Source organism: Bos taurus, chromosome 12, assembly GCF_002263795.3.
Source record: "Bos taurus isolate L1 Dominette 01449 registration number 42190680 breed Hereford chromosome 12, ARS-UCD2.0, whole genome shotgun sequence".
NCBI lineage: Eukaryota > Metazoa > Chordata > Mammalia > Artiodactyla > Bovidae > Bos > Bos taurus.
In genome coordinates, this window is record NC_037339.1 from 35,753,786 (window position 1) to 35,777,499 (window position 23,714).

Genomic DNA, 23,714 nt, shown 5'->3' on the forward strand with positions numbered 1-23,714 from the left:
CTCAGGATACTTCGAAAAACACTGTGTTGCTATGGACCAGGGAGCACCTGGCCAGGTGAGCTGCTGGGCTTCGCAGGTCGTGAGTTCTCCAAGGCAGCTTCTACTCCACCCTCTGAAGACAATCAGACAGCAAAAACTCCCTGACAGCTGTTAAGTCATGAGTTCTGTGTAATTTTCACATGTCCTAAAATACTGTATCATTCTTCAGTTTTGTTTTTCCCAGCTGCGTACAAAGGTAAACAACGTTCTTACCTCACAGGTCACACAGAAGCAGGCAGAAAGCCAGGTCTGGCCCGTGGGCTGTGGGTTGCCAACCCCTTTTCTAAACCAGAGAAGGTAACATGTCAGTAGATAAATTAATTTTGTGACTTGTAGCGAGTTTCTAATATTTTAACTTTCTTAGAACCTTAAGAAGCTCAGGAATTGAAGACTAGTGGAATCCATCTGAGAACTGGGGGTGTGTAGGTGCTCCGTGTCCCAGCCCTGCACCAGTACATACTTGGGAAACATTCTACCTTCACACAACTTATACGTGATTTGTAGAATCAGAGTGAAATAATCTGAAAACCATGTATAAATGTATACATTTTGACATTCAGAAAGCAGAGAGGTTTGTGTAGGGGAAAGGGGGCTGGAAAACTGAAATGCTTGTGGAAAGTAGAAGATGGCCGTAGTAAGTGTGGTCGATTAAGACAAGTTTCCTGTGAGTTCTCTGAACCATTTTCATGGGTTGTTCTGGTTATTAAGTCTGAGAACATTAATGACCTTCATCGGAATGCTGTATGCCAGGTGTTTCAGAGCAGTATTGCAGAACTGAAATAAAATCTAGATGAGGTTCAAAGTGAACTTAAATATAATCTAAGTAAATTTTTTTAAAAATTTATTAATTGCAATGATGTAGCATAAAATGAGATTCGGACAACTTGTAGGCAGTCTCAGAGTTAATGGAAGACTGTTTATGTGTTGTTTGAACGAGCGTGCTCCTAGGGATGGAGGGGTGCGCTGGTTTTCTGAGTGTGACTGTCTGCATCCACTGGAGCGCCATCTGTACGCTCCTGCCTGAACTTCGCTAACTTTAGCAGGAGCCTGGGTGAGGCATAGTTAGCATAATACAGACGACTGTCGTCCTTGCTGTTTTTAGAAGGAGCAGTGTGCCTGACTGGCCAGCATCTGTTTCTCTCTTTGTCACAATAGGCTGGAGACAGTTCAGTTTTCACAATGTAGGTAGCCCTCCACTGAAGACTAACTGATACGTTTAAAATCATGGCCTGTAACAAGCAGTGCACTGAGGCACAATTTTCAAATTTAACTTCGGAATCAGTTTTCAAGAAATAATCAGCTGCAGTGAATTTTTCTCTCCCTTCATTTGGCATGATAGAAACGTGACCCGTATAAAAGAGGAATTTATTTTTATGGATTAGCTCATCTTTCCAACAGGTACATCGAAAGATCAGAGAGGATTCTGACATGGCCCAGGACTCGCTGCAGTGCCTTGCACAGTTGGCGTCCCTGCACGGGCCTGTCTTCCCTGATGAGGGCGCTCAGGTGGACTACCTCGCCCACTTCATCGAGGGCCTGTTGGGCACCATCAATGGGTAGGTGTCCCAGCTGGGAGCGGCCCTGGCTCTCCTGCATGGTTCTTGGTGGAGGGAAGAGAAACCAGTGAATCCCCTTAACCCTCTGAAGTAGAGTTATATGTGAAGTGAGCACACAGAGATATGCCTTTGGAACGAGTAGGGGGAAACCAGTTCCCCCTGCTCCACTTAACGCCGGTGCCCACACCTTGGGTTGTAGGATTGAGATAGAAGACTCTGAGGCTGTGGGCATCTCCAGCATCATCAGCAACCTGATCACCGTGTTCCCTCGCAACGTGCTGACTGCCATCCCCCGAGAGCTGTTCTCGTCCTTCGTCAACTGCCTCACGCACCTCACCTGCTCTTTCGGGCGCAGCGCTGCACTGGAAGAAGTGGTAAGTGGCTCCTCTTATCACACGGCATCCATCTCTCCGTCCATCTCACAGTGAGGGCTGCTGTGCTTCTGAGCACTGCTCACAGTGAGTCATCGTTTTAAAGGCATGTGTTCTTGTTTATATGTGCAAATTATTTGGCGATCTGTGCTTGGAAACATGGCTTTTAAAACATTTGTGATTAAAATCACTTTCAGTTCAGTTGCTCAGTCGTGTCCAACTCTTTGCAACCCCATGGACTGCAGCATGCCAGGCTTCCCTTATTGGTCTAAGTAATTATTTTTAATTACTTTTGTTTATTTTTTATAATTTTATTTATTTATTTTTGGCTACATGGGCCTTTCTCTACTTGTGGCAGGTGGGGGCCACTCTCTAGTTGTGGTGCTTGGGCTTCTCATTGTGATGGCTTCTTTTGTTTGGATCCTGGGCCCTAGACCACAGGCTCAGGAGTTGTGGTGCACAGACTTAGTTGCTCTTCGGCATGTGGAATTTCCCTCATCAGAGATCAAACTTGTGTCTCTTGCATTGGCAGGCAGATTCTTTACCACTGAGCCACTTTAGCCCTGGTCTAAAGATTTTAAGTTGAGATAATTTAGTACATGAATATAGGAAATGGAGTGAAATGTTTATATTAAATATTATGCTGAAAGCCTGTTTTAATATTAAGCTATTTGATTAAGTTTAAAGGGTGCTGTGAGCTTTATGGTATGGTTGTGACTATATATAATTTTAAGTGTTTCTTGAGAATTTAAAAATCTTGGGCTTACCTGAAAATTGCATAAATATAATTTGGTTCAAATAATTGTAACACTGTTTATTTTGATTAGACTATGCTTTTGAAAATATTTTTGGTGCTATGGTTTAATAATACACCTTAGTAAATTTTAATTTACATTAAAATGAAGACTAGTTCCAGTACTCAGAGATGTTTCTTGGTACAGATTTTAAATGCTTATCTTCCAAGTTTTATATTTAATCTAGAAAACATGTGCTAAACTTTTTGACAACAAAGCTGCATGTGTAATGATTACTGTGAATAACTCCATTAATCTTGGGAAGTAATTGATTTTTTTCCCTGCAAAGTAGTTATTGTTGAAACTAATTTTTTTTTTTTATGAAATGTAAATCCGTTTCAAAGATTGTAAGGGTAAGAAGAATATTTGTGAACATTTGACAGAATTTCAAGTTAAGTCCTAACGGCTGTTTTGTTGGGAGGTCTGGCAACATGCGTGGAAGTGTATAGTGTCCCTTTTTGGAGGTGTCAGAGCGTGAAGAACCCAGGTGTGGCTGTGTCCGTACTGTGGGCGCCCCGTGGTTTGATGGGGAAGGAGCCAGGCCAGGAAAACATTTGTGTGTTGGAAAGTGGGTCATGGAGGAATAGACATTTACAGGCCTCACGTGTGAGATCTGAATTTCTGGGCAAGGAAAATGATGTTCTAAGTATGGAAGTACAGGGAGAGTTAAAGGAAGCTTTACTCAAATCTTTTTCAAGTGATCACAGATTCTGAGTCACTAGGGCTTCACATCCTGAGTCCCCCCTTCCCCTACCCCTTCCCCCTTGTCTTGTTTTCTTTTCTAAACCCTGGGGGTTAAACAGTAGAATAAGCACGTTTAGAAACGCAGCTGCTTTTTAGTATCTGTCTGTGGGTTGAGGAATCTTCTAACCATTTTATAGAGGAATTGCCGAAAGATGCATAACATTTTTGGTTTGCAGATTTTGAATTTGAGCATTTATTTATTTTGCCTAGGGAACTAACAACTTGGAAAACATTGTTTCTGCCAAGGTTTGACATAGAAGTATTGGAACTCAGAGGGCCTGGCTGCACTTGGAGAGATTGGGTGTTTCTTGTTCTCTCTTCCTTTCTTTTAACAAATTGATTTCTTTTAACCTGTTTATGATGTTTAAAAAATGGTGTTAGAAACAGTTGGTTATCCATCGAAAAAAGCAGAGGGAAAAGATTTGTCTAATGCTTTCCATGACTCATAGCAACCAACTTGGCAAGGGTTGTACTGCTTAAAAGACTACTGTTGGAAACAACTAGATCTAATGGCCAGGGTTTCATAAGGGAACACTTGAGTAAGGAGGCCCGGCCACCTCAGGGCAGGTGGGCGAGTCCCAGCGATGCTGGCCCTTAGGAGGGCTGCTGGGTCAGTCCAGTTCTGTGAATGTTTATCCGTCATCTGTATTTCACCAGGCACTGTGTTTGAAAAATACATTCTTTAGCATTAAGAATTTGGAAAGTCATATATGTTTCCAAAAGGAAAAAGTTAATCTAAGAGTGTAACATTAAAAATTCTCTGAAAAGTTATAGTTGAGACTACTTATTCAGAGGCCGGGAATACTGTCATATGCATGGGTGCTCTGAGTCAAATTAATTCTGTGCTGTAAGGACTGGCTAGAAAAACAAGAGAATGAATTAATTTCTATTGCATTTGACATTCAGAGACTTCTCTAAATTCTTTTTTTTATTTATTTATTTGGCTGCACCTGGACTAGTTGCGGCCCACAGGATCTTCAGTTGCAGCATGAGAAGTTTTAGTTGCAGCTTGAGGGATCTGGTTCCCCAACCAGGGACTGAACCCGGGCCCCCTGCATTGGGAGCATAGAGTCTTAGCCACTGGACCACCAGGGAAGTCCCTAAATTCTCTTTAAAATGGAGAGATCATGACTTTTTATTTGTAACATTTCTGTGTTTTTTTCTCTATGTTGCGATTTTTGCTTCATATGATGCTGCACTTGGAAAGGGGCTTTCCAGGTGGTGCTGGTAGTGAAGAACCTAAAGAACCCGGCTACCAATGCCTGAGACGTAAGAGGCGCTGGGGTCGGGAAGAGCCCCTGGAGGCAGAAATGGCAGCCCACTCCAGTATTCTTCCCGGGAGAATCCCATGGACAGAGGAGCCTGGCGGACTGCAGTCCGTAGAGTCACAAAGAATATAGTCACAGAGACACAACTGAAGTGACTTAGCATGCATGCATACCAGAAAGAGTATAGGAGATGAACAACAGCACAAACTGTTTCAGTTCTTTCCCTCTTTAATCTTTTGTATGTCCTTGCTTGCTATTTTACACTGTATATTATCTGATACATGTATTACATATGTCTTATCTGTCATTGGACTTGTAGGTTATGGCAGTGCCTATAAAATTTAAACTTATTGTGAAGTATTTTGTTCATGTCAAGTAAAAACTTTATATATGTGTGTGTGTGTGTGTGTGTGTGTGTGTGTGTGTATAAACATTGTGAAGAATAAGATGAACAGCTGTGTGCCAGCCATGCAGATATTACAGTATATCGCTGGGGCCTTTCCCCCTTCCACCTACCTGGAGTTCCCCCTGTTGTCATAAGCACGGTTTATATTGCACAAGTTACTTCTGCCAAATGATTTTGTATTGTGTTTGCTAACGAGCGCTGCCAGGGTACCGGGCTGCGCTGTTGGCTCCTTTCCACCCTCTGTGACCTCGACGGTTCTGTGTGCTCGCCTTCCCAAGTCCTCCTGAGAGCAGAAGAGCAGCCCCTAGCTGTTTACAGGAAACAGGAGTTGAGCAGGCTTTTCATTAGTGGTGCAGCTCCATGTGAGAGCTGATGGCTCACAGCCACTTACTGTAGTTTTTATGTCTGTGGATCATAATGCTTTTCTTAACTGAGTCAGGTAACTCATGTTTATATATAAAGACAATACTCCCGGGCAAAGAGAGAGCTTCCCAATTCTGTGAAAATGATTTGGAGTTGTCACGTTGGTTTTTTGCTGTTTGTAGAAAAAGGTCTGCAGGAGTTGTCTGCAGCATAGCAGTCAAGTGTTAGAACCACATTGGCACCGTGTTTTATCTGGTATACTTTTACAGTATCTGACATAAGGCACTCATGCATACTTTATTTTTATAGTGGGGTTTTAGATTCATAGCAAAGTGGAGTGAAAATACAGAATTCCCACTGCTCCCCCCAACTCCCAACACACAGCCTCCCCCACCATCAACATCCTACCAGAGGGTGCATGTGGGACACTTGATGAACCTACCCTGACTGTCACCAGCACCCCGAGCCCACGTCTTTGTCGGGGTTCACTCTGTTGTATGGGTCGTGGGTGTGGATGTATGTGATAAGTGCATCCGCCATAATGGTTTCACACAGAGGAGTCTTACTGCCCCTAGCCCCCCCCTCCCTGACAACCAGGCATCTTTTCCTTTTCTCCAAAGTGTGGCCTTTAAATGTCATATAGTTGGAATTGTACAGTTATGCTAGATTTTAATCTGAAATTCACATGCATGTTAAAAGGAGACCAGATTCACATACTGAAACTTTTCTTCCCCAAACTTCATTTGGCAGTGTTTTCATAAACAAAATTAACCACTATTTCTATGTGTCCAAATGGTGGTTCTTGTTGTTCAGTTGCTAAGTTGTGTCTCAGAGATTTTTTGACCCCCAAGGATGGCAGCGTGCCAGGCTTCCCTGTCCTTCACTATCTCCCAGAGTTTGCTTAAAAACTCACGTCCATTGAGGCAGTGATGCCATCTAGCCATCTCATCCTCTGTCGTCCCCTTCTCCTCCTACCCTCAGTCTTTCCCAGCATCAGGGTCTTTTCCAGTGAGTCAGTTCCTAGTGTCAGGTGGCCAAAGTATTGGAGCTTCAGCATCAGTCCTTCCAGTGAACATTCAGGACTGATTTTCTTTAGGATGGACTGGTTGGATCTCCTTGCATTCCAGGGGACTCTCAAGAGTCTTCTCCAACACCCAAATTTGAAAACATTGATTTTTTGGTGCTCAGCCTTCTTTATGGTCCAACTCTCACGTCTGTACATGAGTACTGGAAAAAACCGTAGCTTTGACTAGACGGACCTTTGTTGGCAAAGTGATGTCTCTGCTTTTTAATATGCTGTCTAGGTTGGTCATAGCTTTTCTTCCAAGGAGCAAGCGTCTTTTAATTTCATGGCTGCAGTCATTGTCCACAGTGATTTTGGAGCCCAAGAAAATAGTCTGTCACTGTTTCTATCTTTGCCCCTTCTATTTGCCATGAAGTGATGGGACCAGATGCCATGATCTTAGTTTTTTGAATGTTGAGTTTTAAGCCAGCTTTTTCACTCTCCTCTTTCACACTTAACAAAAGGCTGTTTAGTTTCTCTTCATTTTCTGCGAGTAGGGTGGTATCATCTGCATATCTGAGGTTGTTGGTATTTCTCTGGACAGTCTTGATTCCAGCTTGTGATTCATTCAGCTGGACATTTTGCACAATGTACCCTGCATATATAATTTAAATAAGCAGGGTGACAGTATACAACCTTGACGTACTCCTTTCCCAATTTGGAACCAGTCTGTTGTTCCATGTCCAGCTCTAACTTGCTTCTTGACCTATATACAGATTTCTCAAGAGGCAGGTAAGGTGGTCGGGTATTCTATCTCTTTAAGAATTTTTCATAGTTTGTTGTGATCTACACAGTCAAAGGCTTTAGTGAAGTCAGTGAAGCAAAAGTACATGTTTTTTGGAATTTCTTTTCTTTTTCTATGATCCAGTGGATGTTGGCAATTTTGCCACTGGTTCTTTTGTCTTTTCTAAATCCAGCTTGTACGTGTGGAAGTTCTTGGTTCATGTACTGCTTGCTTGGAGAATTTTGAGCACAATCTTGCTATCATGTGAAATGAGTGCAGTTGTATGGAATTTGAACATTCTTTGGCTTGCCTTTCTTTGAGATTGGAATGAAAACTGACCTTTTCCAGTCCTGTGGCCACTGGTGAGTTTTGCAAATTTTCTGGCATACTGAGTGTAGCACTCTGAACAGCATCAACTTTTAGGATTTAAAATAGTTCAACTGGAATTCCATCACCTCCACTAGCTTTGTTCGTAGTGATGCTTCCTAAGGCCCACTTGACTTAATACTCCAGGATTCTGTCTCTAGGTGAGTGATCACACCATTGAGGTTATCTGGGTCATTAAGATCTTTTTTGTGTAGTTCTGTGTATTCTTGCCATGTCTTCTTAATATCTTCTGCTTCTATTAGGTCCATACCATTTCTGTCCTTTATTGAGCCCATCTTTGCATGAAATGTTCCCTTGGTATCTCCAGTTTTCTTGAGGAGATCTCTAGTCTTTCCCATTCTATTGTTTTCCTCTATTTCTTTGCGTGTTCACTTAAGAAGGCTTTATCTCTCCTTGCTATTCTCTGGAACTCAGCATTCAGTTGGGTTTATCCTCTTTGCCTTTCACTTCTCTTCTTTCAGAAATTCATAAGGCCTCCTCAGACAACTATTTTGCCTTTTTGCATTTCTTTTTCTTGGGGATGGTCTTGATCACTGCCTCCTATACAATGTCACAAACCTCTGTCCATAGTTTTTCAGGCACTGTATCAGATCTAATCCCTTGAATCTATTTGTCACTTCTACTGTACAATCATACAGGATAGTGTTTAGGGCATAAGCTTGAATTACTGTGATATTGAATGGTTTGCCTTGGAAACAAGCCAAGATCATTCTGTCATTTTTTGAGATTGCACACAAGTACTGCATTTCAGACTCTTCTGTTTGACTGTGAGGACTACTCCATTTCTTCTAAGGGATTTTTGCCCACAGTAGTAGATACAGTGGTCATCTGAATTAAATTCACTCATTCCCATCCATTTTAGTTCACTGATTCTAAGATGTTGATGTTTACTCTTGCCATCTCCTGCTTGATCACGTCCAGTTTACCTTGATTCCTGAACCTAACATTCCAGTTTCCTATGTGATACTGTTCTTTACAGCACTGGACTTTACTTTCTCTACCAGACATCCGCAGCTGAGTGCCATTTCCACTTTGGCACAGCCTCTTCATTCTTTCTGGAGCTATTAGTAGTTGTCCTCCCCACTTCCCCTGTAGCACATTGGACACCTTCTGACCAGGGGGAGATCATCTCTGGTGTCATATCTTTTTGCCTTTTCATACTGTTCATAGGGTTCTTGCAGCAAGAATACTGGAGTGGTTTGCCATTCCCTCCTCCAGCGGACCACGTCTTGTCAGAACTCTCCACGGTGACCTGTCCATCTTGGGTGGCTCTGCATGGCATGGCTCATGGCTTCATTGGGTTATGCAAGCCCCTTTGCTATGACAAGGCTGTGACCCATGAATGGGTTCAAATAGTTACCAGATACAAAAGCAGACTGTTTTCCTGAGGCTGGAGAGCTGCAAGTTCACTCCTCTGTACACTCGCAAGTTAAATATGGGTGTTGACGTGTCAGTGCTGGTATCATCTTTTAATTACGTTCTCCACCCTCTGTTCCCAGACGAAGTGAGTGGGGTCAAGTACCCCCCTAAGCTCCAGGGCCTCTCTAGAGCTCTGCTGGCAGTGGGCCCAAGGGCCCCTGGGCACAAGCAGTGTCCAGCTTGGTCCCTTCGTCAGCTCTGGGCACGTGCTCTGGCTTGACTGCTGGGTGCTGGCCAGAGGGGCAGTGGAGCAGGGCCAACGCATTAGGAGAAAGTGCTGGGCCGGGTTTCAGTTCTCTGATTAGACTGAAAGATTTAGCTGCCAATTGTCATCAGCCAAATTTCTCACACTTTGCCTGATGAGTCACTTGTGCTGGTTTCCAAGTGGAACAGAAGGCTCTGGGAAATTTGCAGTGCTTATTTTAGATCTGCTTCAGGGAGGGGGCTGAGTGTCCGATGTGATCCTGGTTTGCCTCACATCAGGGCTTTGTGCGAGGGACTGTGGAACGCTCTTCCAAGAGTAAACAGCTTCTAACTAAGGCTTTTACAGTTTTTTTTGTACTTCTCTGTGTCAGAATTTCAGATTAAACATGGTAAGCGTGCATCACATATGTGCTGAGGAACAATGCGGAACATTGCTTCTTCCTCCTGAGACATGGGCTCAGAGGATGCTCTTCCTCTTAAGATATGTTACCAATCTGTTTATTTTGGCAAGATAAACTGTGTTAAGACTTAACAAATGATGTCTGCAAAGCACATGCTTTGTGAAGTGTATTGACAGGCCGCACATGTTTCTCTGGGCGGAGACTGTCTTGTTGATCCCCCTGCTCCATCCTTAGTTGGCTCTGGGTTAGAGATTTGTGTTGAAGGCCCATGGCCAGCTGCTCTGCTGCTGCTCAAAGCAGATCCAGCACTTACCTGGCCACTTTATGTGTCTTTCTTGAGTCCTGAGAACCAGCATCCACGATTGTGTTATAGCATATACAATACAGATGAAAAATAAACAATAACAAAATGCCCACGTGTGAGCCCTCAGCCTAACTGAGAATATTACTGGCTGAGTAATATTCCATTGTACATCTGTACCACATCTTGATCCATTCATCTGTCGATGGACATTTAGGTTGCTTCCATGTCTTGGCTATTGTGAATACTGTTGCTATGAACACATTTGTCTTTTTCAGATGTCTTTTATCATCTTTTTATAGTTGTCAACATATCAGTCTTTCACCTCTTTGGTCAGGTTTATTCATAAGTATTTTATTTTTTTGTATGTGATTTTAAAAGGGATTATTATAATTTTTTTTTTTTTTTTTTAACTTTCTCCTTCTGACTTCATTAATGCATTGTTTCCCTCTCGTGTCCTGCCGCAGAGCCCGCTCATTAGTTTCTGAGGCTGCTCTGCACTGATGGGGGGCTCCCGAGGTGAACATGGGCTCAGGGCCACGCACACACCCCACACCCCTGACTGTGGCTCCGACCACACTCCAGCCTCTTTGGCCTGTGCTCACCCCAGGTCTGTCTGCACGAAGATGAGACAGCAGGTGGTGGCCAGGACCCTGTGTGCACATCTCTCTATTCTGCCAGCCGCGGTCTGTGCTGCTCCCCCAGCTGATGAAGGGGGACCCCGGGGGGGAGCACCTTATATAGATGTAGTTTAAATGAATTTATGGGGGGAGATGAGCTTCGAGTCCTTCTCTTCCACCATCTTAATCTCCCAGCCTTAATCAGATTCTTAAGCTGTTTCTTTCATCTGGTTTATTTATTTATTTTTTTTTTTGCTGTTGGATTGCAAGAGTTTCTTATATATTTTGGATATTAACCTCCTATCAAATATATGGTTTACAAATATTTTTTCCCCATTTGTTAGATTGTCTTTTTGTTTTGTTGCTGTTTTCCTCTACTGCCAGCAACATGCATCAAATAGCCCTTCCTTTCCTAATGATTTGTAAGACTGTTACTGTCATATATCTAGTGTTCACATGCTAGTTGATCTTGCTTGAGCTCTGACCACTTCCATTGGTCAATTAGTCTGTTTTTGCACCTGTGTTTTGTTTTAAGGTGATATCAGTTCCCACTGCACCCTGGATTTTCAGGAGGAATTTTGACTGTGTTAGCTTTTTTATTTTCTGTAAAAATTGTGTCAGTTTTTCAAGTTGGATTGTGCTTGGAATTATAGTGATTCTTTAGTGAAAAGTGGACATCTCTACTGTATTAATTCTGCCCATAAATGTGGTATTTCTCTATATTAAGGTGTAATTTATTACCTTTCAATAAGGAATAAGTTTTCCTTTAGTGCCTTCCATTCTTGTTGCTGTAATAAATAGTATCTTCTGTAAGTCTCATTTTTGAGATTGCTGCTGGCATGGAGAATTGAAGTTGGCATTTGTATGTTGATCTGATATTTACTGACCTTTCAGAATTCTTATTGATTCTAGTGATTTTCCTCTGCGGACAGTCGTGTCATCTGAATAATGGCAGTCTTCCTTTTTTCAGTCTTCACCATTTGTATTTCTGACGCTTAGTGTATGGTTCATTTATTATGGTGCAGTGTTGAATCAAATGGTAATAGAAGACATCTTTTCTGGTTCGTCATTAGGAGTAATGTTTGCTAACCGCTTTTGAGCTCTCCTTTATCAGAATGAGTAATAGGTTTTTTGTTTGTTTGTAAATTTTTAAATTGGGTCTTCACTGTGGCGCGTGGGCTTTCTCTACCACATGGGGGCCTCTCGTTGCAGAGTGCAGCCTCAGTAGTTGCCGCGTGCGGGCATAGTTGCCCTGCGGCAGGGGAGGTCTTAGTTCCTTGACCAGGGATGGAACCTGTATCCTCGGCATTGGAAGGTGGATTCTTAACCACCGAACTACCAGGGAAGTCCCACTAATAGATTTTAAAACATGGTTGAGTATTGAATATCATTAATTGTGTTTCTACTTGATCTGTTAGTGTGATCAGTTGGTTTTATGGATTTTTCTTTTGTTAAAGTTGCCCTTGCATTTCTGAGTTGAACCCAGCTCAGCCATGTGTCATGGCCTTTTGTGAATGGCTGGGTTTGTTTGGTGTCAAGGTAACATCACTTCCTGAGTTATGTCTTTCTCATTCTTATTTCCTCTTCTCTGGATCAGTCTCTGTAAGATTGGTTGTTTTATTTTTGTTTTTTGCTAGTTTAGTAGATCTCACCTGTAAGTTTACTAAGTTGGTATTTTCTTTGGGGGAAGAATTTAAGCTAAAAAAATCTGAATGGTTAGTTATGGGAGTATTCAGGTTTCCTTTTTTCCTTGATCCAAATATGAAGACACTTTTTTTTTTCCTAATAATACATTTATTAGAATGAAACATGCCTATTTCTTACAATTTTGTTCTTACTGTTATTTCAGAATACAGTTTTAATGTGAAAATGGTATATGGTCATTGGTAAAAGTAATTCAGATAGTACATGAAATTAAAATTCTCCAATATTCCATCATTTATCACTTTCTTGGCATCTGTTGATTCACATCCAGATCTATGTAATACCTTTATATAATCAGCATCTCATGTCATTAATTGGAGTTAGAAATCGTTTTTAATGCAAAACCTTAGAGGAATGATTCAGTGACTGTTTTCAGTAATGCTGCAGCAAATACGCTCATGCACAAATCACAAGTTAGACAGACATTCTTTAATCAGCTCCATTTTCAGATAACTCCTCAAATGGTGTCTTGTTCTCTGTAAGGTTTCCCTTCACAGCTGCCCTTTCATGAATTAGGCAGCCTTTAACAGTGGATGTGTCCTAGAGAGAAAGAACTTGGTCATTAAAACTATAACAGAGGTTATTGTATTTTTTCATAACTCTCTTTGTTTCATACAAAATTTCTGATGGCTTATTAAAAAAAACATTTAGAGTGAGATAATCTTTTAGAACTTGCAGAAGGCAATTAGATGAAAGAGGAAAGTAGAAAGTCAAGCCTAGAGAAAATGAGCAGTCTCAACAATCAGGCTATAGTGTCTGTACCTACAAGCCTGACTTTTTAGAAGGGGCTGGAGATACCAGGTCCTTAGAAGGCTCTTGCGGGAAAAAGGGGAAGCACACCTGCTCCTCAGAGGCATGCTCCAAATATTCGGTAAAAATAAAGATGGAAAATGATCTCCTGCAAAGCTTCATGTCGTGAATGACATTGATCCTCAATCCCATGGCAACAGATGATGTCTGAATAGGTTTTATTTGACTCTTTAACCCTCACTATTCCACCAGAGTCTAGCATTTGGATTTCTTTTTGAACAGTTCTGTTTAACCATCAGTTTTCATTATTTTTATTCTTTATTATAGACCTTAGAACAAAAAGAACATTTGTAATTATCTTAGCATAAGCCCAAAATGCATTGTGGAATTTTAGTGATCTGATTTCCCTTATATTTTGAAGCGTTTTGCTATTTCTTAATCTTAGGAAGTAGTTCACCATTACTCATCAATTCCCATCTATAATAAAAAAGAAGCTAAAAGAATAAGAAAATGGAAGAATGATAGAATCACCTACCAGGTTAGTGAAACAGTGAAATGAATCATCACAAATAGAATAAATAACTACTCTTTATGACTTCAGTTTCCTGATTGCATTTTCTAAAATATGGTACAATCTTTCAAGAGGTCTTGAGATGCCATCTTTTTTATGTCGTTGTTGTTAGCATTTCATTGGATGCTATTTGAAATTCAGAATTTTTCACTTTCTGCCCAGAGTATCAAAGAGAGAAATTTTCAGAATAAGATGTTTCACAATGCTAAGCAGAAGATGAATGTAGAGACAGCAGCTCTCTGAGCTCTAATAATGTTGGTAAAACTGATGTGTAAGTGAAATCTGAGACAGTTTTAGGCGATCAGTTTTCCCAAGCTCAACAATTTATGAGCCAACAGTCTATTTCCAAGAACAAAAAGAAAATATGGCATTCCCATCCAGTCAGTTATTCCATGGAAAAGCGTCACCCAGTATTTTGTGAGTTTAAAGTTTCCTAAAGATTACTGACAGTAGTCCTTCATCTTTTTTGATGTTTGTGCAAAAGAATTTATTTAATAGGGTTTATAATTGCATTGATGGTGAAAGCAGTGTGAAAGGAAATAACTGATATAATGGAAAAATTGGCTGAATTGATCATTTTTATTGGTATTTAGGAATTAAGCGAATATATATTACTGCCCTTATGGAACCAAGAACATGGCTGTCCTTCAACAAAATTACGAGCTGTCAAGGTTTGAAAACACACCTTCTGATGGTGCGTGAGCAGGAAGAACCAGCATGAGGAGGACGCTGGGACCTCCTGGAGTTAGACTTTACAAGTGCAGTTGGTCCTTGTTGAATGTGGATTCCATATTTGCAGATTCACTTTCTTGCTGAGAACTCTTTTGTGACCCCCAAAATCAGCAGTAGTGTGAATTTTCTTGGTCATTCATGGGCATACGTGTGCAAGAGAGTTACAAAAACCATGATCCACCCAGCATACTCGTTCTCAGTACAAACAGCTGTCCTCACCATCTCCAGTGCTGCATTTTTGTGTGAAACGGGGTTCCCCAAATTTTTGTCAAAAAATACTGAAGTACTTACAATTCGATGGTCTTGCTATTTCAGATGGCTTCCAGGTGTTGTGCCCAAGTGCAGTGAGGCTGGGGCGTGCCTTAGGGAGAAGATGTGTGTGTTAGGTGAGCTTTGTTGAACAGGCTGCTGGCCGTGAATCAACACTGTATGTGAAGTAAGGTGTCTGTGCACAAAAACACACGTGAAACAAAGTGATGTATGCGTTTGTCCACCTTTGCACAGTGTAAATGCAGTGACCAGAGTGTTTGCTGATTCAGTGTTGGGTCAACTTTACAGGACGTAAATACCACAGATACTATGAGTTGACTGTTTACAACATGAGTATGTCCTAGTTAGTTGCACTCAAATAATGTTGCTTGTTTTCAGTAAAAACATCTTCACGACCAGACAAATAGGAATAAAATTTGGGTTTGCTATTTTTAAAAAGTATTTGTTAATTTATTGATTTATTTTTGGCTGCCCTGGGTCTTCATTGCTGCTCGTGAACTTTCTCTCGTTGAGATGCTTGGGCCGCTCGTTGCAGAGCAGGGGCTCCAGTTGCGTGGGCTTCCGGGCTTAGTTGCTCTGAGGCATGTGGGATCTTGCCAGACCAGGGAATGAACTCTGTCCCCTGCATTGGCAGGCAGATTCTTAACAACTAGACCACCAGGGAAGCTCTGGGTTTGCTGTTTTAAAATTCTTTATAAAGTTATCTAATGAAGATTTTTTTTTATTTTCACTTTATTCTTTTGTGAAGTTTTCACAGATTACTTTTAAGTATTTTTTCAAAAAATTAAAGCTTCCTTTGATCCATAAAATGACCATTTTTCTCTGTATTCCCTAGGTTAATAAAAGCTAAAAACATAAAACACTATTGCTGGATGCAGTTCCTCAGGTGCTTACCTTCTCCTGTCTGGAGGTGGCATTTGACGTCTGGCTTAATTTGGAATTCTTGAAGGAGATCTTCCATTACTTCCTTCTTTGAGTCATTGGCAGATTGCTGGGATAACAGTCTGAGGTTGTCCTCTGATGGAGGTTCCAGAGCTCTTGTAGCTTGAGGCTAGAAGACAAGCTGTAGACCAAACCTGAGAGACACCATTATCACAGCAAATACCAACCCTGGGATGTGCATTTATCTCTTGTGACCTTTAGTGTGTCTTCTGCGATTATTTGTTCTCTTCTCCCTTTTTTTCATTGGACTTAATGTAAAAGTCTCTGAATGCTCTGTTATTTATGTTTTTGAACATAGTGCTTGACACATAAGTATTCTGGATTTGACTGATCGGTGATCTGGTGAATTTGTGGATGAACAAATCAATGCAAAGACTGAATTGTATACAGTCCTACTAATTAATGGCAAAATTCAGGCGTGGTTTCTTACTGGCACGTGAGAAGAGTGAAGTGTCAGATGCTGCGCTCGCAGAGCTGCCCGGAGTCACTCAGTGTGGACTCTTCCTCACCGAGAAACCCTCTGCTCTGAAGTGATCTTAGGACCCAGCCTGTCCATGCTGGGGACTTGCTATCCAAGCCTGACACCCACCCCCCACACCCAGGTCTGTCTGCTCGCCATCTGCTGGCCTTCACACGCGTTCTCACTCGTGCTTCAGTCTCCTCAGGGCCCTCCTCGGGCTTCTCTGAGGCCCATCCTTGCCTTTCCAGTTTCTAATACAATGTCATGGAGTATGTACAAGCCCGAACAGTTCTCTTCTTGACAGAGAAAAATGTCAGTTATCTTTGCTTGAAAAATACATGATCTACAAAGTGCTGAAAAGTTAGTCTTTTACAGAAATGAACATTAATTCCTATTTGCCTAAGAATTTAGATTAAGTTAGAAAGTTTTTAGAAAATCTAGTAAAAAGCCTATACATATTTACTGCAGTGTTCAAATTGATCAGTTAATTTGAAGATGGGATCAATTAGCTCGATCATTGTTTGCTGATTGGGAACTTTGTTGAAGGCCAACCCATGGACCTGTCTGCGGTGACTCCATCTCACTGGTGTCTGTCTTGTGAATGCCCCTTCCTCCTAGCTGGACAAAGACGACATGGTATACATGGAGGCGTACGACAGGCTGCTGGAATCCTGGCTGACGCTAGTACAAGATGACAAGCACTTCCATAAAGGCTTTTTCACCCAGCACGCAGTCCAGGTGTTCAATTCCTACATTCAGTGCCATCTCGCTGCGCCCGATGGCACAAGGAATCTGGTGAGTTTTAAGCCAGGTTGTAGTTAAAAATCTGTTTCCTCGTGGGCTCTCGTTGGTCTGTTTGTCCCATCACACATGATACTAGAAATTTAGGCTGAGCTCTTTCCAAGGGCTTGCTGAGAGTGCCAGATGGAGAGCAGGCATCTCTGCAGGTTTGTGTTTCATGGGCTGTGGCTTCTGGTTCTCCACTTCTCTTTAGTTCTCAGTCACCTGCTGTGTCTTGCTGATTGTCCAGTGACACCCAAGGGGTGATGGCTCTTAATGATGTCAGAGCTCCTCAGAGACGACAGGAACTCCATTCCATGTGGGGGGTGGGGTGTAGGTGTGCACTGGCCATGTTACCTGTGATCGGCGGGAGTGGTCAGACCCCTCACTTCTTTCTCTTCGAATTTCCCCCCTTTAGTAACTGGGTGGGCAGGCGGGCGTCCCCAGCAGCTGCACTTGAAGGTGCTCCTTCTTGAAGGTCCTGAGGTTCTGTTCCTCAGCATAGGAACAGGCTGGGTCCTAAGATCAGCTCAGTCTTTATTTCTTTTGTCAATAACAGACTGCCAACGGAGTGGCCTCTCGAGAGGAAGAAGAGATCAGTGAACTCCAGGAGGACGACCGAGACCAGTTTTCTGATCAGCTAGCCAGTGTAGGAATGCTAGGACGCATTGCTGCAGAGCACTGTATCCCTCTCCTGACAAGGTACACACGGTCCAAAGACACCCCATGGAGCAAACACCCTGTAGTCACATGCCCCGGAGAGCTTTAAGTGTTTAAAGACTGTAAACACCCCCGCCCCGGGCACAGCACATGGAACAAGTGGACAGAAACGCACTCGTGGTGGCGTTCCTTGGCTTGTACATTTGGAGCCCAGGCACCACAGCATAGATGACAGACAGATTATGGAAAACGTGGTATGAGAAACACTGGACCCATATCAATAAACACTTGGAATAACTGGTTTTCAAATGCCTGTTGTAAACCTTGATTGTTTGTAAAGTGATGTTTTAATACTATGTCGTAAACAATAAATCACAATTCTTATAGCGCCATGAGAACATTGTGTATATAATAAATATTTCTGTATATGTGCTCTGTGCTAACATCTGAATCCACGCTGTCAGTAAATGGGAGTGATAAGTCGCTCTGGTCTTTGCTCTCTCAGCCTCATGAAGGCATTGGTGTCTTCCCTCTTGTAGTCTGTTAGAGGAGAGAGTCACACGGCTCCACGGGCAGCTCCAGCGGCAGCAGCAGCAGCAGCTCCTCGCCTCGCCCACCTCAGGCTCCGCCGACAGCAAGACGCTGGACGACCTGTACGAGGACATCCACTGGCTTATTCTAGTTACAGGTCAGTTGCTTGTTTCTCGGCCTGTGTTAATAGCAGCAGTTCTCACGTAGGGTTGAACTTGAGACCTGGACACAGCCGCCCTGTGTCCCAGAGCAGGAGCACTTTCCTTACCTGTCCCGAACCACATGTTCTGTGTGGAGCTCAGTGCGGCCCCTCGTTAGTGCTGTCACTAGGTCTCACTGTTTTCCTTGTTGCTATTATTAATACTATGGCTGTTAATTATCACCCCGTCCTATCTGTGAAGCCTGAGACCTGGAGACTGGCCCTGGCCATGCTAACATTTGGAGCCAGAGTGCTGGTCCTGGCAGTCTGACTTTTCTTTAGGGTTTTCTGTAACCATGTTGTCAGTGTTTCTGTATTTTAAATAATCAAAGGGGAAAAGACCTTACTGTTTGGAAAGGCATTCCCAAATATTGACTTTTTATTGAGGTAATAGAATTCATGTTAATTTTGCAGAATATATTACCAGAAAGTATTTAAAGGTCATAGAGTAAAAAGCCTACATGTCAATATATGAATTATAAAATTGGTGAATAAAACATTTGTCCTTTCCTATATTTTTGAGGATTAATTATCTTAGAAAGTTTCTTCTCATCAAGCTTGAAATTAACATTAACGTTTATCATTTACTTTTACATCAGTTTATATGATGTATATAAATCAAAACTGAACGCATTTATAGTGCAATTTGATAAATGTAGATTGTTAAGTGTTCATTTTTAATTTTTTTTAAACTGAAGGCTACCTCTTAGCTGATGATACTCAGGGAGAGACTCCGCTAATACCTCCAGAAATAATGGAATATTCCATTAAGCATTCATCTGAAGTTGACATTAATACAACACTTCAAATTTTGGGATCTCCAGGAGAAAAGGCTTCTTCCATCCCAGGGTACAACAGAACAGATTCTGTGATTAGGTAATATGACCTCTATAGCTGTGCTCTTGTAATTTATTCTGTTTTATAAATTCTGAGTTGATGGGTAGATGACTTGAGTGACAGACAGGTTGTTGTAAAGCTGACACATGAAAGAAGATAAAACTTGGAGAAGCCTTGAAACAAGCAAGGATGCAGGTACTCCATGTATTTAAGCAGCGTCACTCTGCTGGGGACGGACAGCGTGTCCAGGGCTGAGGAAAACAGCGTGAGGTTACTCTGGGTGCAGCGAAGCTCTGGGGGCGTCCAGGCTGATTCTCACACACACATCCCTTGCCCACCAGAAAGCAGTGCTAATGCAGGCTCAGGCACCTGAGTGAAAGCGCCAGGACTGGGGAGTTCTTAGAAACCAGGTGGACGTGAGCACATCCTTGCTGTTCAGGAAGCTGGAACGTCTTTCCAGGGGCGTTCCTGCCTCTTACAAAGCAGAAGTGTTTGTCCTGAGTATCTGACCCTTGGGAGCCCTGTTACAAGATGGCAGCAGCCTCCAGAGAGAAAATTCACTGTGATCTTTCTAAAAGCAGTGGCAGATCTTCCACTAATTCTTGATGGTGAGGTTAAGGCAGGATGAACCTCAACTAAATATTCTCTTGAAAGCAGATTTGAAAACAGCAGTTTAAGTTTCAGCATCTTTAAATTTAGGTGGCAGGAAGAGAGAATAATGAAATAATACTGCTTCTGTCAGTTGCAAGATCAGTAACTCAAGATGCTGCCCCCTCATTCTTTTTATTTTAATGCAAAATATATAGATACCACTTAAACCTGTGCAATGAAAAATACGATTTTTAAAACATTAAACTGTTAAGCAGACGTCAGGAAAATGTTTGGGAATTTATCTCCTTTATTGTTGCATTCTCTCGTTGGGAATAAAATACCCATGCTTTACTGGAAGAGTCTTCTTTCTTCCCTTTGGAGTTGCTGTAGGTCTTAGGTGAGCGACTGGTTTGAATTGGTTTGGTTCACAGGGAGTGTTCACAGCCATGGTGCTGTCCTGTTATTTTCCGTGCCTTTGTCTCTGTCTGGGCAGCACCCTCAGGAATGCTGTCCTCGTGTTTTCAGTGCTTTTTCGATTCTTAACCACTCTTGGGTATCAGTGTGGGAGCAAAACATTTTGGTATCTGAGAGCACAGACTATGGAGGGTTGAGGTGGGGGTGGAACAACAAAGAATTGCTATTGTTTTTCAGTCCAAAGGATTAATGTGAAATTGAATGGTAGGAGAGAATCGGGCCTTGTTTACTAAAAAAGTAGTTCACATTTCTTGAAGAATTGATCACTTGACAATTACTGAATCCTTACTATGCACCAGACACTGGTCTAGACCAAAGCAGACAGAGGCTCCCGTCTTCCAGCTCCTCATTCGCAAGAGGGAGAAGCAGGAAGCCGGGGAATTGTTGGCCAGTGTAGGAGCTGCGGGAAGCAGACAGGGCCACGGGCAGACCTCACGGCTGCTGTCATGTCACGAGACGTCACCTGATGCCACGAATGTGGGCTTTACCTCAGAGGTACAGGGTGCCCTGCTGTTTTAGAAATACCTTCCATTTACTTACTGGAATGTGTGTTCTCAGTGCTTATATCCATTGAAATGAAAAGCAGGAATCAAATTAAACATAATATGGGCTAATTTAGAAAAAGAAAACCCACACTTATCTTAGTCAGATACATACATCTTTGTGTATGTTTTTTAAATTGCAGTATAATTGGCCTCCAATATTACATGAATTACAGCTGTACAATATAGTGATTCACAATCTTTAAAGTTTATGTAACATGTATAGTTAGGAGATTTTGGCTGTATTGTACAGAATTTTTTTTAATAAATGTGTTTAATTTATTTAAATTGGCATTACATTTTGCTTGGTTGTGTATTAATAAGTATTGTAATGATAACTTAATCCAGAGGACATCTTTAGCACAGTCTTATCATGGGAAATTTTTAAGAATTGTATTTTAATATCTTTATATACTTGTTTCAGAGAAGTATACGGTATGATCAATAAAGTAAGTATAAACATTTATTGTGTTAGGATAATATTTTATGGGGAATGAAATAGAAATAAAAATTTAAGGAGAGAAAGAGTATAAAGTTTCCAACTGTTAAAAGAACAATTTGTTTATTTTTCAAATGAATGATGGTGGTGTCAGAATTCTATGATTATTAAATTCCAATGCATACATTCAAGTGGCCACTGTAATTACTTAGTTCAGATTCTGTGAAGCTGCAAATTATATCATTTAAATAATTAATGGAAAAAATTTGATATGCCAATTTAAAATGAGTTGTGAAATTGTTGGGTTATTTTTTGTTCATATACTCTCTTAACTCTTAGCACTGTTGGCAGAGCATTGTATATACGTATACATATATATATACGTGTGTATACAGTGAGATGTAAGAGGTTCTGGGGGCAGGACCTTGTGGTGTGGGGGGTTGGGGTGGTGTCACAGGCCTGGAAGGAGCTGGGCAGCAGGGAGCAGTCATGGCAGGAGGTGCTTCTCAGTAGCTGATTTGGTCAGGAGCTAAAACTGTCCATGAGCTTCCATGTAGCGAGGGGGTTTCTGTCCCGAGAGGAGCGGTCTTGCCTCTGCACTGAAGCTGCTGAAGGGGTGTCAGGATGAGTTCCTCCCCTTCAGTCCTTCACTGCTTTGCCTTTTAGCCAAAGTCAAGTTAAATGGACATCGCTTGTGTCCCCTCCCAAACGCAGAACAAAGACTTTTTTTTTACTTAACCGCATATCCTGCTATGTTAATACTGCACAGGGTATGAACTCTGTAGTGTTCAGAAAGGACCATACGTGCAACATTTTTATTGAAAAATTCCATTACTAATCAAGTTTTTTAGAAAGTAAATAAGACTGTCAGATTTAGAGACAAGACTCAATATTCAGATGGGTCACTTAGCTGTGCCTGTGCACACCATAAAATAGCCAGCATGTGAAAAGAGAGCAGTGCCAACAGTGGGAGTTTTAAGTTGCATTTACTCTGCGTGGCTAACTTCATGCACTTCTCCATCTTGAATCTGTACATGGTAGATTCACGTGTGCTCTGTCCCAGCAGAAGGTGTCTCTAGCCATGACTCTTTGTTTTCTTTCTTCCTGCTTCCTGAAAGGTCAGCAATAAGACAGAGACACAGATGAGTCTCCAACCCTCTTGAAGACAGTATCAGAGAGTTGAGAAACAGAAAAGGGCTTTTAGGGGGAAAAATATGGTTAGACAGCCAGAAAAGAAAGAAAGAAACACATGACCTCCTTTTTGTGCCCACAGGCTATTGTCTGCCATCCTCAGAGTTTCAGAAGTTGAGTCTCGGGCAATAAGGGCTGACCTCACACACCTGCTAAGCCCTCAGATGGGCAAAGACATTGTCTGGTTTCTAAAGCGCTGGGCAAAGACTTACCTCCTGGTGGATGAGAAGCTGTACGATCAGGTCAGAATGTGGCACCGCTTGACTGGGTTTGCATTTATGAAGATGGGAGTTAGAGAAATGAAAACAGTTTTCTTGGTGATTTTCTTATCAGCATGTGAGTAATAGCCAAGCGTCTTCCACACTGTGTGGACAGCGTGCTGTTTAATTAACTTTTCCTAGAGTGTATCATGTGATTCTGCATACTTTAAGCTCTGTGAAGTTCAGAGTACTATTTAGGAATGGATTAATTTATGTTCTCTGCATTTAATGTAAGTACGTGCCTATGTTCCTGGTATGAGAATAGTTAAAGCTAACAGAAAAGCCACAGTGGGGAACATCTGTGGGTTAAGGGTGTCCTTTCTGGACTTCAGGAAATGAATACCTATAGAAAATTGGTGCAAGGTACTTCAGGTTTAGTGCTAATTTCAGTTTGATTTCTCTGTGGGTTTTTCTTCCTTTCTTTTCAGCAGGTCTTTCTGACCTTAAAATATTTGTTTTCTCTCTGAAGATAAGCGTGCCATTCAGCACAGCATTTGGAGCAGACACAGAGGGCTCTCAGTGGATTGTTGGCTACCTCTTACAGAAGGTCCTCAGCAACCTCTCAGTGTGCAGCAGCGAGCAGGGCCTCGCGGACGACACGGTTCAGCTGCTTGTCACGCTGGTGGAGAGAAGGGAGAGGTGAGCAGACGCTGACCCACCTGTCAGGTCAGGAGAGGCTTTCCCACTGACGGACAGTCTCCCGGTCCCGAGGTCCAGGGAGACCCTGCGGTTTTGGAGCAGTGTTTAAAATGGGGGTCCCAGCTCTCGGGCCATGGACGGGTACTGTCCATGTCCTGTTGGGAACCTGACCTCCCAGCAGGAGGTGAGCGGGCTTCATCTGTATTTACAGCCATTCCACATCGTTGGCACCGCTGCCTGAGCTCCGCCTCCTGTCAGGCAAGGGGGCAGGAGCACAAGTGAGATGCGCTTGAATCATCCCCAAACCACCCCTACACCACGCCCCTGTCCGTGGGAAAATGGTCTTCCACGAAACTGGTCCCTGGTGCCAAAATGGCTGGGCACCGCTGCTTTAGTAAATGTATCAAACCGTTGGAACAAATGCAGAGAGGTCTCTCCCACATTAGGAGTAGAGTGGTCTACTGAATTTTCAGGTATCCCAT

General features: G+C 42.2%; 1 protein-coding gene across 5 annotated transcripts in view; it reads left to right on the forward strand.

Moving 5' to 3' along the window:
- The window catches only part of XPO4 (exportin 4), a 92,519-nt gene that overhangs the window by 52,893 nt on the left and 15,912 nt on the right, over nt 1-23,714 (forward strand). For all 5 annotated transcript variants that reach the window (XM_059891982.1, NM_001098889.2, XM_059891983.1 and 2 more), the window contains 8 exons: nt 1,438-1,595; nt 1,795-1,969; nt 16,708-16,884; nt 17,429-17,571; nt 18,069-18,217; nt 18,958-19,135; nt 22,416-22,575; nt 23,063-23,232. In XM_059891982.1, the coding sequence (XP_059747965.1) occupies nt 1,438-1,595; nt 1,795-1,969; nt 16,708-16,884; nt 17,429-17,571; nt 18,069-18,217; nt 18,958-19,135; nt 22,416-22,575; nt 23,063-23,232 (1,310 nt within the window). The remainder of the gene's footprint in view (nt 1-1,437; nt 1,596-1,794; nt 1,970-16,707; nt 16,885-17,428; nt 17,572-18,068; nt 18,218-18,957; nt 19,136-22,415; nt 22,576-23,062; nt 23,233-23,714) is intronic.